We start from the raw sequence: 18,742 nt of genomic DNA on the forward strand, positions 1-18,742 counted from the left end.
TGGAATGATTCAGTGTGTCACTGGTGTGTGTTTTATATCCTATAACTTTACTACTTTCATTGATTAGCTCTTATAGCCTTTGGTGGTGTTGTAGGGTTTTCTAAAGCTAAAGACAAATGAAAAAAGGAAAGATATACCCATCTGAATGCAGAGTTCCAATGAAGAGCAAGGAGAGATAAGAAAGACTTCCTCAGTGATCAACGCAAAGAAATAGGAGAAAACAATAGAATGGGGAAGACTAGAGATCTCTTCAAGAAAATTAAAGATACCAAGGGAACATTTCATGCAAAGAGGTGCACAAAAAAGGACAGAAATACTATGGACCTAAAGGAAGCAGAGACATTAAGAAGAGGTGGCAAGAATACACAAAAAATCTATACAAAAAAGATCTTCATGACCCAGACAACCATGATGGTGTGATCACTCACCTAGAACCAGACATCCTGGAATGTGAAGTCAAGTGGGCCTTAGAAAGCATCATTACAAACAAAGCTAGTGGAGGTGATGGAATTCCAGTGGAGCTATTTCAAATCCTAGAAGATGATGCTGTGAAAGTGTTGCACTCAATATGCCAGCAAATTTTGAAAACTCAACAATGGCCACAAGACTGGAAAAGGTCAGTTTTCATTCCAATCCCAAAGAAAGGCAATGGCAAGGAATGCTCAAACTATCTCACAATTGCACTCATCTCACATGCTAGCAAAGTAATGCTCAAAATTCTCCAAGCGAGGCTTCAACAGTATGTGAACCAAGAACTTCCAGATCTTCAAGCTGGATTTAGAAAAGGAAGAGGAACTAGAGATTAAATTTCCAACATCCGATGAATCACAGAAAAAGGAAGAGAGGTCCAGAGGAACATCTACTTCTGCTTTATTAACTATGCCAAATCCTTCACCTGTGTGGATCACAGCAAACTGTGGAAAATTCTTAAAGAGATGGGAATACCAGACTGCCTTACCTAACTTCCTCCTGGGGAATCTGTATGCAGGTAAAGAAGCCAAAGTTAGAACTGGACTTGGAACAATTGACTGATTCCAAATTGAGAAAGGCGTAATTCAAAAAGCTGTATATTGTCACCTTGCCTATTTAACTTATATGCAGAGTACATCCTGCCAAATGCCAGGAAGCAAGATTTCTGGGAGAAATACCGATAACCTCATATATGCAGATGACACCACCTTTATGGCAGAAAGGGAAGAGGAACTAAAGAGCTTCTCGAAGAAAGTGAAAGAGGAGAGTGAAAAAGCTGGCTTAATACTCAACATTAAGAAAACTAACATCATGGCATCCAGTCCCATCACTTCATGGCAAATAGATGGGGAAACAATGGAACAGTGAGAGGTTTTACTTTGGGGGGCTCCAAAATCACTGCAGATGGTGACTGCAGCCATGAAATTAAAAGATGCTTACTCCTTGGAAGAAAAGCTATGACCAACCTAGACAGCATATTAACAAGTAGAGACATTACTTTGTTGACAAAGGTCTGTCTAGTCAAGGCTATGGTTTTTCCAGTAGCCATGTATGGATGTGAGAGTTGGACCATAAATAAGACTGAGCATTGAAGAACTGATCCTTTTGAACTGTGGTGTTGCAGAAGACTCTTGAGAGTCCCTTGGACTGCAAGGAGATCAAACCAGGCAATCCTAAAGGAGATCAGTCCTGAGTGTTCATTGGAAGGACTGATGCTGAAGCTGAAGCCCCAATACTTTGGCCACCTGATGCAAAGAACTGATTCATTGAAAAAGACCCTGAAGCTGGGAAAGATTGAAGACAGGAGGAGAAGGGGATGACAGAGGATGAGATGGTTGGATGGCATCACTGACTCGATGGACATGAGCTTGAGCAAGCTCCAGTAGCTGGTGGTGAACAGGGAAGCCTGGCATGCTGCAGTCCAAACTGAACTGAACCGAAGCTATAGTATTATGTTATCTGCAAACAATGAATATTTTATTTATTCTCCAATCTGAATTCCTTTTATTTCCTTTTCTTCTCTGAATCCCATAGTTAGAATTTCCAGAACTGTGTTGAATAATAGTTATGAGAGTGGGCACTATTGTCTTGTTCCTGATCTTACAGGAAATACTTTCAGCTTTTCAACATTGAGAATAATGTTTGCTGTTAGTTTGTCATATATGACCTTTATTATGTTGAGGTAGTTTCTGTCTATGCCGATCTTCTGGAAAATTTTTATCATGAATGAGGTTTGAATTTTGTCAAAAGTTTTATCTACATCTATTGAGATGATCATGTTTTTCTCTTTCAATTTGCTAACATGATATATCAAATTGATTTGCATATATTGAAGAATCCTTAAATCAGTGGGATAAACCCCACTTGATGATGTATATAATTCTTTTAATGTGTTGTTGGATTCTGTTTTCTAGAACTTTGTTGAGGAATTTTGCCTCTACACTCATCAGTGACATTAACTCAAAATTTTATTTTTGTGATATCTTTGTCTAGTTTTGGTATCAGGGTGATGGAGGCATCAGAGAAAGAGTTTGAGTGTTTTCCTCCCTCTCTAAATTTTAAGAATAGTTTGAGCAGGATAGTGCTAATTCTTCTTGAACTTTTGATAATCTCCTGTGAAGACATCTGGTCCTGGGCTTATGTTTGTTGGAAGATTTTTGATCACAGTGTCAGTTTCAGCATTTGTGATTCAGTTCAGTTTAGTTCAGTCGCTCAGTCATGTCTTACTCTTTGCAACCCCATGAACTGCAGCATGCCAGGCCTCCCTGTCCATCTCCCTGTCCAACTCCCAGAGTTTACCCAAAGTCATGTCCATTGAGTCGCTGATGCCATCCAACCATCTCATCCTCTGTCATCCTCTTCTCCTCCTGCCCTCAATCTTTTCCAGAATCAGGGTCTTTTCAAATGAGCAGCTTTTTGCATAAAGTAGCCAAAGTATTGGAGTTTCAGCTTCAACATTAGTTCTTCCAATGAACACCCAGGACAGATCTCCTTTAAGATGGACTGGCTGGATCTCCTTGCAGTCCAAGGGACTCTGAAGGGTCTTCTTCAACACCACAATTCAAAAACATCAATTCTTCGGCCCTGAGCTTTCTTTATAGTCCAACTCTCACAATTTGTTCATATTTTCTACTTCTTCTTCTTTCAGTCTTATAAAGTTGTACTTTACAGAGAATTTATCCATTTTTTCCCCAGGTTGTCTATTTTATTGTCATATAATTGCTCATAATAGTCTCTTATGATAATTTGCATTTCTGCATTGTCCTTCTTTTTTGTTTCTAATTTTGTTGATTTGTCCCTTCTCCTTTCTTTTGATGAGTCTGGGTAATGGTACTGCTGCTACCGCTAAGTCACTTCAGTCATGTCCGACTCTGTGTGCAACCCCATAAACAGCAGCCCACTAGGCTCCCCCGTCCCTGGGATTCTCCAGGCAACAACACTGGAGTGGATTGCCATTTCCTTCTCCAGTGCATGAAAGTGAAAAGTGAAAGTGAAGTTGCTCAGTCACGTCCAACTCCTAGCGACCCCATGGACTGCAGCCTACCAGTAGCTCCTCCATCCATGGGATTTTCCAAGCAAGAGTACCCGAGTGGGGTGCCATTGCCTTCTCCAGGTTAATGGTATGTCAATTTTATTTTCTCAAAGAACCAATTTTTAGTTTTATTGATCTTTGCTATTGTTTCTCTCATTTCTTTTTCATTTATTTCTGTCCTGATCTATATGATTTCTTTCCTTCTACTGATGTTTAGGTTTTCTTGTTGCTTTTCTAGTTGCTTTAAGTGTAATGTTAGTTAGATTTGTAATGTTGATTGGTTTAATGTTGGTTGATTTTTAATTTGATGTTTTTCTCATTACTTGAAGTAAGCTTGTACTGTTATAAACTTTCCTCTTAACACTACTTCTAACTGCATCCCATAGGTTTTGAGTTGTCATATTTTCATTGTCATTTGTTTCTAGATTTTTTTTAATTTCTTCTTTGATTTATTCAGTGTCCTCTTTGCTATTTAGATGTGTATTGTTTAGCCTACACGTGTTTCTGTCTTTTACAGATTTTTTTCCTGTAATTGATATCTAATGTTATAGCTTTGTAGTGAGACAAAAAGTTTGATACAATTTCAGTTTTCTTAAATTTACCAAGACTTGATTTGTGACCCACAATGTGATCTATCCTGGAGAATGTTCCATGTGTACTTGGGGGAAAAATGTATTATTTTCAGTTTGTATGTGCTCCTAGGTCTGAAGTGAGTGTCTTATAGACAGCATATACAGGGATCTTTTTGTACCTACTCAGGCATACTTTTTCTTCTGGATAGAGCATTTAAACTATTTATGTTTAAAGGTAATTTTGGTATATATGATCCTATTACCATTTACTTTATTGATTTGGGTTTGTTTTGGTAGGCCTTTTCTTTCTCTTGTGCTTCTTATCTAGAGAAGTTCCTTTAGCATTTGTTGTAAAGCTGGTTTTGTGGTGCTGAATTCTCTTAACTCTTGATTATCTGTAAAGTTTTTGATTTCTCCATCAGTCTGAATGAGATCCTCACTGGGTAGAGTAAGCTTGATTATAGGTTTTTTTTGTTTTTTTTTCCTTGTTTTATCCCTTTACATATATCCTGACACTCCCTTCTAGTCTTCAGAGTTTCTGCTGAAAGATCAGTTGTTAACCTTATGATGATTCCCTTATGAGGATGATACTTATTCTTTTTCTCTTGCTTTTAATGTTTATTCTTTGTGTTTAATTTTCATTAGTTTGATTAATATATGTCTTTGTGTGTCTGTTTTTGGATTTATCCTACATGGACTCTCTGGGCTTCCTGGACTTGGGTGGCTATTTCCTTTCTCATGTTAGGGAATTTTTTGAATACAATCTCCTCAAGTGTTTTCTCATACCCTTTCTTTTTCTCTCTTTTTTTTTTTTTCTGAGACCCCTATAATATGAATGTTGGTGTGCTTATTATTGTCCCAGAGTTCTCTGAGACTGTCCTCATTTCTTTTCATTCTTTTTTCTTTATTCTGCTCTGCTTCAGTAATTTACACCATTCTACCTTTCAGCTCATTTATCCATTCTTCCACCTCAGTTATTCTGTTATTGATTACCTCTATTGTATTTTTTCTCTAGTAGCTCAGTTGGTAAAGAATCTGTCTGCAGTTCAGGAGACCAGGGTTCAATCCCTGGGTCAAGAAGATCCCCTGGAGGAGGAAATGGCAACCCACTCCAGTATTCTTGCCTGGAAAATCCCATGGGCGGAAAAGCCTGGCAGACTACAGCCCATGGGATCGCAAGAGTTGGACACAACTTAGCAACTAAACCACCACCATTGTATTTTTATTTCAATTATATTGTTCATTATTAATTGTCCATTTTTTATTTCCTCTGTGTGTGTGTGCTAAGTCGTTTCAGCCATGTCTGAGTCTCTGTGACCCTATGGACTGTAGCTTGCCAGTCTCCTCTGTCCATGGGGATTCTCCAGGCAAGAATACTGGAGTGGGTTGCCATTTCCTTCTCCAATGCATGAAAGTGAAAGTGAAAGTGAAGTCGCTCAGTCGTGTCCGACTCTTAGCGACCCCATGGACTGCAGCCTACCAGGCTCCTCAGTCCATGGGATTTTCCAGGCAAGAGTACTGGAGTGGGGTGCCATTGCCTTCTCTGTCCTCTGTCCATAGCATTTTCCAAAACTTAAGACTAATGGTAAAAGCAATTTTAATCTGATGGGAACCTAAAAAGAAACTCACAAACTCACACTCACAAAAAGAAAAAAAAGAAAGGATAATGAGAAGAACCAAAAAAGAAGAGAGCAATCAAGCCAGGAAACAAACCCATAAATGAAAACAGATTCTAAAATCTAGAGTAGCAAAAATACAAAACCAAAGACATGAGGAAAATAGAATACAATGAAAGGATGTTGTACAAATAGGGGGAAGTGAATGTATTTAAAATTAAAAGAATTAAGAAAGGAAAAAGTAAATAAAAATAAAAATTAAGGATTAATAAAAGGAACAATAGAACAAAATGAAAGAAAACATTTTTATATTAAAGAAAAATATGCTTTTCATTTTGTTCTATTATATATATATATATATATATATATATATATATATATATATAGTGGTATTAAGAAGAATATGGACTTCCCTGGTAACCCAGATGGTAAAGAATCCCTCTGCAATGCAAGAGATGCAGGTGACCCAGGTTCCATCCCTGGGTTGGGAAGATCCCCTGGAGAATGGAATGGCTACCCATTCCAGTATTCTTGCCTGGAAAATTCCATGGACAGACGAACCTGGTGGGGTCCAGGGTCACAAAGAGTCAGACATGACTGAGCAACTAACACTTTTTACTTTAAGAGGAATATTATCCTATGGTGTCAGTTGTTCTCACCACACAGTGAGCCCAAGTCGATCTGCCTACCCAGAAACCCCTCTAACATTTCTAGAAAGATCTCTGGGCCTGCTGTGGGCACTGTAGGGTCTACTCCTACTCAGATCTGACCTTACTCCAGCTTGTCCTTGCTTCCAAAGTCCGCAATGCCCCAAAGTCCAGTTTCAAGTTAGTTGCGGGGATTTAATCCACTGAACCTGCCATTGTGGGAATGAATTCCCTTCCTCTTCTTTGGTCACACAGCCCCTGGCACTCTGCTTTGGTTTTGGCCCCACCTCTGCTGGTAGACCACCCTTTGGCATCTGATACCTGCCCAGACAAGAAGACGATGATCTCTTGCTTCCCTGGCAGGCCGAGACTTTCCCCTGAACTCCTCAGATGTACAGGATTAGGCATATTAGAGTATCTTCGCAGCAGTCAACCCCAGTCATCTCCCTGGGAAACCTGAGACTTGGCACCCAGTCTTCTTCCTGTCGCTGTGGCAGGCATGCAAACAAGTGTTTCCAGCTGGGAAGTGCTGGTCAGCAAACATCTCTGTGGTGAATTCTGTTTTGTCTTACTATCTGCTGCTGTATTCCCCTCTGAGGTTCCAAAACTTCCCCCATCCCTGCCTATGAGGAGGTTTCCAAGTGTGTGGAAACTTTTCCTCCTTCATAGCTCCCTCCCCAAGGTGCAGTTTCTTGTCCCAATTCCTTTGTCTCCTTTTTTTTTCTTTTATCTTTTGCCCTGCTTAGTTCTGTGGAGATTAGCTTGCCTTTTTGGAAGTCTGAGCTCTTCTGCCAGAGTTCAGAAGGTGTTCTGTAGGAGTTGTTCCACATGCAGGTGTGTTTTTGATGTATGTGTGGGGAGGAAGGTAATCTCCATGTCTTACTCCACCATCTTTAAAGTCTCCCCAGTACGTGTATTCTTAATCTAAACACCCTTGCCTTCCGCCTAGTTCTTATTAGCCCTTGATGCTTTATAAAATGAATTCTTGGGATATTTAGGCACCCAGGAAGTAAAACAAATATATAATAGATGGGATTATAAATTTTACAGTTAATTTCAGAAAAAGATAACGTCTTTGGTGTCTGCAATTCAGGTTCTATCTATCCCCTCACCAAGTTTCCCTTTGAGATTAGGATTTTGCTACATGAACATAAGTCAGAACTGAAGGACTACGGGTGGGGACGTCTTAGGATCTAATTCTTCCCGAGCTGGATTAGAATTTAGCTCCCACATTTTTCATGACATGTGCTAGTAAGGACTTTTCTACCTCCATACAGCCTTCCTGGTAATGCAAGTTCACTTGTTGTTTCTGCTTCTGATAGGACATTGAAAATTATTCTGGCATTTTTTTTTTCCTACATTTAGGACCCAGAGACACTCTCTCTGCAATTTTCAAGAGGCTTCCTGCTCCCATCCTTTGTGAGCCACCTCACTGAGTGGAACTCCGGAACTCTGATCAATAGCCTCATAAATAACAAGTTGGTTGCAGTTAACTTTTTTTTGATCACGTTCCTTACCTCAAAAGAGTACCTTCCTTTGGGTTCTGGGTTTGGCTGTTGTGCAGCACTTAACAATAACATGAGACTTCAATGTCATTTCCTGAGTTAATGTGGGCTGAATAGGATTGCTTTGGCATCAAACAATTTAATGACACAGGCTTAAAAATTTAAGGGCTAGTGAGAAAAAAGGGTAAAAAAAGAAACTTGTAACATTATTTATACCCTTGTCCCAAGTGAAAATTTAGCAAAAATTTGATGAGAGGAAAGTGAGGGCTTCTATGCTCAGAGCTCAACCTCCATTTGTGTATCTTGGGACCAGAAAAATTAGCGCTACTTGAAGCCATTTTTTTCCCAGAAGTCCAATATTTTCAGTGTGCAATTTTTCATAACATGGGGTTCACTCAGGATAACTTGTATCAAGTTATAGCAGAAACTTTTATACCAGTGACACAGTCATGCAACACTCGAAAGGACTTAGCTTCTGTGGAACTATATTAAAATGTTGATTTGAATATGTATGTATTTGTATGTAATCAGTAAATGCCCTTGTTCTGAGGGTGTAAGAATATGAATTTAAGAGATATATATCTATTTTTGTTGTTGTTCAGTCACCTGGTCATGTCCGACCCTTTGCGACCCGTAGAAAGCAGCATTCCAGGCCTCCCTGTCCCTCACTATCTCCTGAAGTTTGCCCAAGTTCAAGTCCTTTACATGGGTGATGCCATCCAACCATCTCATCCTCTGACAACCTCAATCTTCTCCTTCTGCCCTAAATCTTTCCCAGCATCAGGGAATTTTCTGTTGAGTTGGCTGTTTGCAGCAGATGACCAAAATACTGGAGTTTCGTCTTCAGCATCAGTCCTTCAGATGAGTATTCAGGGTTAATTTCCCTTAAGATTGACTGGTTTGATCTTCTTGCTGTCCAAGGAACTTTCAGGAATCTTCTTCAGCACCACAGTTCAAACACATCAATTCTTTAGCATTCTGCCTTCTTTACAGTCTAGCTCTCACAACTGTATGTGACTCACTGGGAAGACCATAGCCTTGACTGTATGGACCTTTGTCAGCAGAGTAATGTCTCTGCCTTTCCAAACACTGTCTAGGTTTGTTATGGCTTCTTTTTCTTCTTCTTCAGGAAATAACTTCTCTTTAGGAAAATTGGAAATATCAAGGGAGCATTTCATCCAAAGATGGACACAATAAAGAACAGAAATGGTAGAGACCTAGTAGATGCTGAAGAGATCAAAAAGAGGTAGAAAGAATACACTGAAGAACTATACAAAAAATATCTTAATGAACTGGATTACTAAAGTCAGTCACATTGCTGTTAATAAAGCTTGTGGATGCAATGGAATCCCAATAGAGCTATTCAACATTCTAAAGGATGATGCCATCAGGGTATTGTTTTTGATATGTCAGCAAATCTTGAAGACCCAGCAGTGGTCATAGGACTGGAAAAGGTCAATTCTCACCCCACTTCCCAAGAAGGATATAACTAAAGCATGTGCTAACCACACCAGACAATTGCACTCATATCTAGTTTTACCTATGTGCATATTTAACATATTTTAAAGGCCACACTTGGGGGTCTACAAGAATGTCATTTAAACAGAGATCTTTGTATTATTCAAGTCTGAGAAACACTATTGTTTGATTGCCATCTCTGCAATCTCCTTAGCTACCAACTCCTTTAGTCCTGTTTTGCTGCATACACTTTTGTGAAAAGCTGAGATTTCACAATTTATCAGCTACTGCCACAATAATCTTCATAGTAGCACTATTTACAATAGCCAAGACATGGAAACAACCTAAATGTCTATCAACAGATGAATGGATATGTGGTATGTATACACAATGGACTACTACTCAGCCATAAAGGAGAATGAAAAATGCTATTTTCAGCAAAATGGATGGATCTAGACATTATCATACTAGTTGAAGTAAGTCATGAAGGAAATACAAATGCCATATGACGTCACTTAGATGTGCAATCTAAAATATGATACAAATGAACTTATCTATGAAACACAAGCAGACTGACAGATATAGAGACCCCCTTGTGGTCAGCAAGGGGGTAGGGGTTGAAGAGGGGTTGTATTGGGAGTTTGGAATTAGCAGGTGCAAACTATTATACAGAGAATGGATAAACAACAAGGTCCTACACAAGAAACTATACTCTATATCTTGTAATAAATCATATGGAAAAGAACAATGTGTGTGTATATACACACACACACACACACACACACATATATATATATATATATATATATCAGTCAGTGCTCAGTTTAGTCACTCAGTCGTGTCGGGCTCTTTGTGACCCCATGGACTAAAGCATGCCAGGCTTCCCTGTCCATCATCAACTCCTAGAGTTTACTCAGGAGAAGGCAATGGCACTCCACTCCAGTACTTTTTCCTGGAAAATCCCATGGACGGAGGAGTCTGGTAGGCTACAGTCCATGGGGTCACTAGAGTCAGACACGACTGAGTGACTTCCCTTTCACTTTTCACTTTCATGCATTGGAGAAGGAAATAGCAACCCACTCCAGTGTTCTTGACTGGAGAATCCCAGGGACGGGGGAGCCTGTTGGGCTGCTGTCTATGGGGTTGCACAGAGTCAGGCACAACTAAAGCGACTTACTAGCAGCAGCAGCAGCAGACTTTACTCAAACTCATGTCCATTGAGTTGGTGATGCCATCCAACCATCCCATCCTCTATCATCCCCTTCTCCTCCCACCTTCAATCTTTCCCAGCATCAGGGTCTTTTCCAATGAGTCAGTTCTTTGCATCAGGTGGCCAAAGTATTGGAATATCAGCTTCAGCAGTAGTCCTTCAAATGAATATTATATATTATTATATATAATTATTATATTATATATTATATTATATGTTATATTATATATTATAATATTATATTATATATTAAATGTAATATATTATAATATAAATTATATATTATAATATATTATATTATAAATTATATATATTATAATACAATATATTGTTTATTATATAAATAAATTATATAAAATAATAATTATATTTATTATATAATCTATAATATGTTATATATTATATTATATATAATATATTGTATTATATATATAATTATATATAATATAATTATATTTAAATATATAATTATATATAATATAATATAATGTATTACATAATATATAATACATGCTGTGTTGTTTTTAGTTGCTCATTCATGTCTGAATCTTTGCAACCCCATGGACTGTAGTCCTCTGGTCTTTTCTGTCCATGGGGATTCTCCAGGCCAGAATACTGGAATGGGTTGCCACACACTCCTCCAGGGCATCTTCCCAACCCAGGGATCAAACCCAGGTGTCCCACATTGCAGGTGGATTCTTTACCATCTGAGCCACCAGGGAAGCTCAAGAATACTGGAGTGGATAGCCTATCCCTTCTCCAGGGGATCTTCCCATTCCAGGAATAAAACTGGGATCTCCCACATTACAGGCAGATTCTTTACCAGCTGAGTTACCAGGGAAGCCTATATATATGCCTATATATATCATATATCTATATATAAAGCGATTTTGATGTACAGTAGAAATTAACACATTATTATAAATCAATTATACTTTAATAATTTTTTTAAATGCTGCATAACAAACCATTCCAAAACTTATTTTAAGCAACAGTCACCATTTTCTCTTATAGCTGGCTCTGTTTTTCACTTCACATCTATGGATTAATTATTGTGGTTCAGCTTTACATATTTTTCTCCATTTTCCTGGACAACCAGGCAAAGGCACAAAAAGGAAAGAGTAGAGGCTTTTTCGGAGAAGGCAATGGCACCCCACTCCAGTACTCTTGGCTGGAAAATCCCATGGACGAAGGAGCCTGGTAGGCTGCAATCCATGGGGTCGCTAAGAGTCGGACACGACTGAGCGACTTCACTTTGACTTTTCACTTTCATGCATTGGAGAAGGAAATGGTAACCCACCCCAGTACTCGTGCCTGGAGAATCCCAGGGACCGGGGAGCCTGGTGGGCTGCCGTCTCTCTGGTGTCGCACAGAGTCGGACATGACATGCCAAGTCAAGCAACTTAGCAGCAGCAGCAGAGGCTTCTTAAGACCTACACTCAAAACTGACACGTTATTACTTTTGCCTACTTGGCATTAACCAAAACAAGCAGTCTGACCAAGTTCAAAGTCAAAGTATGGGGAAATACATTCCTCCCACCTTGAGACTATGGCAAGGGTATTGTTGCAAGGAGTGATGGATTAGGGCCAATCATTTACTTTACCATTGTCAGTGACCGGATGGGAATCCTGGATACTACCTTTGTTCTGTTTTTGTTAATAACACCTGAGCAGTTATATTGAGCGCAATGTTTGCTGAAATAACTTTATGGTTCTGGACAAGCTAGGTGAGATGATATACTGATTAACAGGACAAAGGTAACATATACGCCTAGCCAAGAAGAATGAGGAACCTCTATCAGTGAGACCATAAGAATAGCAACATATTAGGAACTGAAAACAAATCACCCATGCTCTGAAATCAGTTTCTTAAATTTCTGTTGAATATAGTCTTTATCACTATACATGTATACATATGTATGTATACATACAAATACACTGCAGTTCACAATAGTATATGAGACGCTTTGTTCTTGTAAATGTTTAATTGTACATTATTTTCCTGACTCTTGTGCTCATTTCTATTCTATATCACAAAGTCTTGAGTGACAAGCATTGTTCACTACTTTTGTTTATATAATAGAAACTAAATGTTACAAATTTATTCCATCTTCGTGATTGCAAACATTACAGGGCAAGGTGGGTAAACAAGACTAATAAAGCAGTCTCTTTTCTTCTGTTTAACCAGATGCAGCATTTTGACACTTTTATGATATGCAAGTTGTCTTAATTCATTGATGACTCATTGACTTACTATGAAGGCCAGCAACAGCAAATCTTTGCAATGTGGGATCTTTCTCCATACCTACTCCAAGTATCTTAATTCCTGAACTACACCATGAACTCAGAAATGATATTCACTGAAACATTCTTGAAGCTTCCACATCTTTATCTGACACCTCTTACTAAGGCAGGGAACTGTCTGATAAAGACTGTTTTCCTTTAATTTAATTTATTAATTTTTGGCTGTGTTGGATCTTTCCTGCTGCATGGGCTTTTCTCTAGTTGTGGCAAGCCGGGTCTGCTCTCTAGTTAGAGCACAGGCTATCAGGCTAGCAGGCTTCTGCAGTGGCAGCTCCCAGATTCCAGAGCACAGGCTCAATTGTGGTGCATGGGTTTAGCTGCTCTGAAGCATGTGGGATCCTCCTGGATGAGGGATCAAACCCTTGTCTCCTGCATTGGCGGGTGGATTCCTCACCACTGAGCAACCAGGGAAGCCCAAGACTGTCCGCTTAGCTAACCTGAGCCACCAGTAATCTTAACCATTAAGTTAATATATAAAAATAAACTGCTCTTGATAAATACTGCCTGCCATATCAGTAAACAGTGTCACAGTCATCAGTGGTTGCAGCCAAGCAGCCACCACCAAAGGTGTGCTAGTGAGCTGGTGAATCATCTGGGAACTCAGGAAGGAAGCAAAGAATACCTGCCTTCTAGCAGCCGTCAGACTGCAGCCACTCCCTAAGGTCAGCCCTGAGTTTCCTCAGGATGTGAAAACACGCAATATTGGCCCCACACAGATGAGATGCCTATCAGAGGAAGGCTTTCAGTGAGCCCAGACTCTTGCACCTTCCCATATATAGAAAGGCACTAAATTCCTTAACTTGGGATATCTGGTTTTGTATAATTAACCAGAATCGTTTGTTGTCCTGCCCTTTGTCACCAACTCCTATATCCTATGCATCCTAGCTTCTTCTTCATCTCCTCAGAGCAGTTCTCTCAGGGACACTTGAGATGCTGCCTCATGGGCTTGATGTTCTAAAAATTCCCACTGAATAAAACATAATTCTCAACTTTCAGGTTATGAATAAATTTTTAGTGGGCACTCCCAAACATTGACTGAAGCTGTTGTGCCAGATCAATGTTCAGAACACTAATTCCCTGAAAGAGAAATCATAACCAGCTGCTTCCATGAACAGTGACCCCCCAGTACAGTGTAACTAGTGTCCAGAGTATAACCAAAAACCAGCTAGAGCTAGTCATCCTGAGTGGTTCATTGGTATTTACATACGAGTATATGTTAAGCCAAGTATTGCATCTGTAATCCCAAGAAGTCATTCAATTTTAACACATTGAGTTCCTGCAAGATGCCAGACTAAGTGAGAATTCATTTCAAAGCAAAGAGTTCATCATCTTTTACAGATAATAACTTTGGATTCACACAGCAGTAGCTTATAGTAAGCAGCAGCTGAAAATGAGAACTTAGTTCCCTGACTGGGAATCAAAACTGGGAATCAAACTTAGTTCCCTGACTGGTTGCCTGGGTGGAAACCAGGAATCCTAACTTCTAGAACACAGGGGTCAGTGTGTAGAATCTAAGTCCCTAGTCTTTGCCTAGGGACTTTGTTTCTTTGTAAGAAAAAATTCAGACAAGGAGTCGGAAGCTATAGAGCAAAGAAAGTATTAGAAAAGCAGAGTACGTGTGGAAAGACGCATGGGCAAGCAGTTGCTAGAGTCGTGTGTTTGGGAATTTTAAACTCTTTGTAAGAGGACAGTCTTTTGGGTCTTTGTCTTCTTCTTGGCCAGTCATCTTACTTTGACTCCTACTGGTTAATTTATCTTAGGGCCATCCCCTGGGTGGGGATGCACCCCTTAGTCGAGGTGGATTTTATGTGTGAGGGATAGCAAGATTTATTATGGTCTGGCATCCCCTGCCTCTGTAGTTGTTGCAGGGAAGGGCCAATTTTGACTCCATTATGAATCTATATGACTATAACCTTTGCTTTTTATTGCTTTTGTTATTATGTGAGTGTGTTAGTCGCTCAGTTGTGTCCAACTCTTTGCTACCCCATGGACTGTAGCCCACCAGCCTCCTCTGTCCATGTAATTCTTCAGGCAAAAATACAGGAGTGGGTTGCCATTCCCTTCTCCAGGGGATCTTCCTGACCCAGTGATCAAACCCCATGCCTGCTTGCATGCTAAGTCGTTTCAGTTGTGTCCGACTCTGTGCGACCCTATGGACAGCAGCCCCCAGGCTCCTCTGTCCACAGGATTCTCTAGGCAAGAATACTGGAGTGGGTTGCCATTTCCTTCTCCAGTCTCCTGCATTGCAGGCAGATTCTTTACTATCTGAGCCACAGGGAAGCCCACTTTTGTTATAATCATACATAATGACCTGTCTCAGGGAACCCTGCCCCTCTACCTGAAGACATTAACACTTAGGCAGGCAGTCCAAGGCCCTTTAAGGAGGAGGCGAACATTCTCGCTCATGCTTTCCTTAAGCCTTGTGCAACAATGTATCTTGCCCAGGAATTGGCCTTTCTTTTTTTTTTTTCAAAGAAATAAAACATTTTTAATCTGAAAGTACAGTATCTTGAAAAGCACAGTAGTACAGAACAACAGGGGCTGGCATTGAGTGAACAAGAAGAGTTACTGACTGCAGAGGGATGGGGGTTGGGAGATGGTAGAACTGGAGGGTCATCAGCAACAGGAGACAGAGGGCAAGCTGTGATTCCATACCTGCAGCCAATGGCACAGGTTCTGGCTCCTTGCTGGATTCAATTCTGTCTACCTTCTTGAAAGAACAATCCAGTAATGTCTGAGTGGTAGCTCTTTTTTTCTCATCATAGATGCCATGGTAGCACTGGATTACATTCTGAATGGCTGCTGCAACCTTCATGTACCATCCAACATTCGGGGCCTGTGCCTCAAAACCCAACAGTGCCTCCTCAAACAGAGCTAACTTATGTGATTTGAGGGGAAAACACACGTTTACGTCTTCAAACGTTCACAACTTGAAGGTTCATATATAGAGATTTACAGCAGAATGAACTGAACAAGTACAGTAATACAGACTAGAGGAGAACAAAGGTATACTTCAGGTCCCTGAAATATGACAGGGACAATCTGAAACAGCATTAGAAAGCAGAGCTCATGCTCAACATTGGCAGGCAGAAGGAATAGGACAAAAATAAAAGTGAAGCTGTCACAGAAAAGCCAGCTTTCTACTAAGTTAGGTATTGTGGGAGACTGTTAAGTCACATATTAGCAGTCTCACCAATAATGTGACCACATGTGCGATCAGAATTTTCAACAATAAAATTATTTACATATGTATGAAAGTGAAAGTGAAGTCGCTCAGTCGTGTCCAACTCTTAGCAACCCCATGGACTGCAGCCTACCAGGCTCCTCCGTCCATGGAATTTTCCAGGCAATAGTACTGGAGTGGGTTGCCATTTCCTTCTCCAGAGGATCTTCCCTACCCAGGGATCAAACCCGGGTCTCCCGCATTGCAGGCAGACACTTTACCATCTGAGCCACCAAGGAAGCCTATTTACATATGTATAATATAGTACAAATATTATTCTAACTTTTAATTTCCCAAGCATGTTCATTCACATCTGACTGACTGATAGTACATAATATTATTTTGCAATAGGTCAGTTAGGACATCTATGTTATCCCAGTTATACAAAACCAGACACAAAATGGTGTTGGGACTTCCTTGCCTGAAATTATTAAGCATGTGTCCATATATTTTTAAAATCTCTTTATTTCCATTCTGCCCCTTTGGCTAAATTTTATTAATACAATATCTACCCTTCTCTCGTATCCCCCTCTCCTGTGGAAGGCATCACTAACCAGTCACCCAAGCCAAATCTCCTTTTCATCTCCCGACCAATAGTCATCAATGTTGACAAGACGTCTTCCTAAATTTCTGGGATTGATTTCTTCCCCATTAGAGTTCGTTTTTGCAAGTCCATTTCTTCCTCATAAGTTTGACATGTGAGCTCTTAATTGCTCTGCCGCAGTTTTCTCTTCTTCAGTCAGCAGTAACAGCTCCAGGTCTGTTTCCTTCTGCAGTTCTTGTATCAAGGTCATAGTCTTACTGAAAGTAGCACAAATGCGGCTCTCAGTCTCTTTCCGCTCCACAGCAATTGGTTTAAAGCGAACAGGCAAAGTTTGATATCGAGACTTTATTGCTGACAATTCCTTTAAAAGTGTAACTGGATTTTTCTTGCCTGCTGAATCAGGATAATTAGTCTTGATTTCATATTCCGGCCTGTACTGAATATAGTCCAGATCAGAGTCGGCTTTCTGGAACATTAGTTCCAGCTTACCGACCTCCGCCTCCATGTTGAATAGTTCAGACCTGGCCTTTCTTTAGGAGCAAATGAATACACAGAACAAAGCTTACTCATGGAAATACTTTTCTTAGACTCTATGTTAATGATTATAATTGTAACAAATCTCGCCTGTGAATCTGTTTCTTAAAACAATGTATCTTATGCAGAAAAGCGTTGCCTGGAACACTTCCTTCAGGATTCCTTCTGGTTAATCTTGTGGAGAAGGCAATGGCACCCCACTCCAGTACTCTTGCCTGCAAAATCCCACGGATGGAGGAGCCTGGTAGGCTGCAGTCCATGGGATTACTAAGAGTCAGACACGACTGAGTGACTTCACTTTCACTTTTCACTTTCATGCATTGGAGAAGGAAATGGCAACCCACTCCAGTGTTCTTGCCTGGAGAATCCCAGGGAGGGGGGAGCCTGGTGGGCTGCTGTCTATGGGGTCACACAGAGTCGGAAACGACTGAAGTGACTTAGCAGCAGCAATCTTGTACTGAAGCTATCTCAGGATATAAGCCTTGGGAAAGGGCCCAGTGGAACTCTTACAACCTCGAGGTATTCTTATCTATCCTCAGCAGCTGTTGAAAAGTATATAATGCTCTGCATGAAACAGTGAGGTGGGTACTCTTTTACCCACTTCTGATATCTATGTCAGAAGCTTTCTCTGTCCTGTCACTTTAAATAAAACTTTGTTACACAAAGCTCTGATCGACTGAGATCTTGTCTTTTGGTCTCAGAGTAAAATTTTCTCCTTCAGAGACCATGGATACCTGCACCATTCACAGTAAGTTATCAACAACCCATCCCCAATGGCCTGCCTCCGGGATCCCTGCCCCCTGCGTGTTTTTGTTCAGTTGCTCAGTCATGTATGACTCTTTGTGAACCCATGGACTGCAGCATGCCAAGTTTCCCTGTCCTTCTCAATCTCCTGAGGCTTGCTCAAACTCATGTCCATTGAGTCAGTGAGCATCCAACCATCTAAACCAGTGTCAACCCATCAGGGTCTTTTCCAATGAGTCGGCTCTTTTCATCATGTGGTCAAAGTATTGGACCTTCGGCATCAGCCCTTCCAATGAATATTCAGGGTTAATTTCCTTTAGGATTGACTGGTTTGATCTCCTTGCAGTCCAAAGGACTCTCAAGAGTCTATCCAGCCCCGCAGTTAGAAAGAATCAGTTCTTCAGCACCCAGTCTTCTTTATGGTTTAAGACTCACATCTATACACGACTACTGGAAAAACCATAGCTTTGACTATGTGGACTTTTTTCAGCAAAGTGATGTCTCTACTTTTTAATACACTGTCTACATTTGTCATAGCTTTTCTTCCAAGGAGTAAGCGTCTTTTAATTTCATAGCTGCAGTTACCATTCACAGTGATTTTGGAGCCCAAGAAAATAAAGTCTGTCACTGTTTCCATTGTTCCTATATCTATTGGCCATGAAGTGATGGGATTGGATGCCATGATCTTAGCTTTTTTGAATGTTGAGTTTTAAGTTGGTTTTTTCACTCAACTCTTTCACTTTCATCAAGAGGCTCTTTAATCCCTTTTCACTTTCTGCCATAAGGGTGGTGGCATCTGCATATCTGAGGTAATTGATATTTCTTCCATAAATCTTGATTCCAGCTTGTGCTTCATCCAGCCTGGCATTTCACATGATGTGCT

General features: G+C 40.2%; 1 protein-coding gene across 1 annotated transcript; it reads right to left on the reverse strand.

Moving 5' to 3' along the window:
- Nucleotides 1-16,720: 16,720 nt before the first annotated feature.
- On the reverse strand, nt 16,721-17,086 carry LOC102281349 (SKA complex subunit 2). The gene has a single exon (XM_005899795.1). It carries the CDS (start codon nt 17,084-17,086, stop codon nt 16,721-16,723), a length of 366 nt encoding a protein of 121 aa, XP_005899857.1.
- Between the last annotated feature and the right edge of the window lie 1,656 nt (nt 17,087-18,742).

Source organism: Bos mutus, chromosome 21, assembly GCF_027580195.1.
Source record: "Bos mutus isolate GX-2022 chromosome 21, NWIPB_WYAK_1.1, whole genome shotgun sequence".
NCBI lineage: Eukaryota > Metazoa > Chordata > Mammalia > Artiodactyla > Bovidae > Bos > Bos mutus.

Excerpts from the sequence above, each read along its gene's own strand:
- LOC102281349 (XM_005899795.1), bottom strand. The coding sequence starts at position 17,086 with ATGGAGGCGGAGGTCGGTAAGCTGGAACTAATGTTCCAGAAAGCCGAC.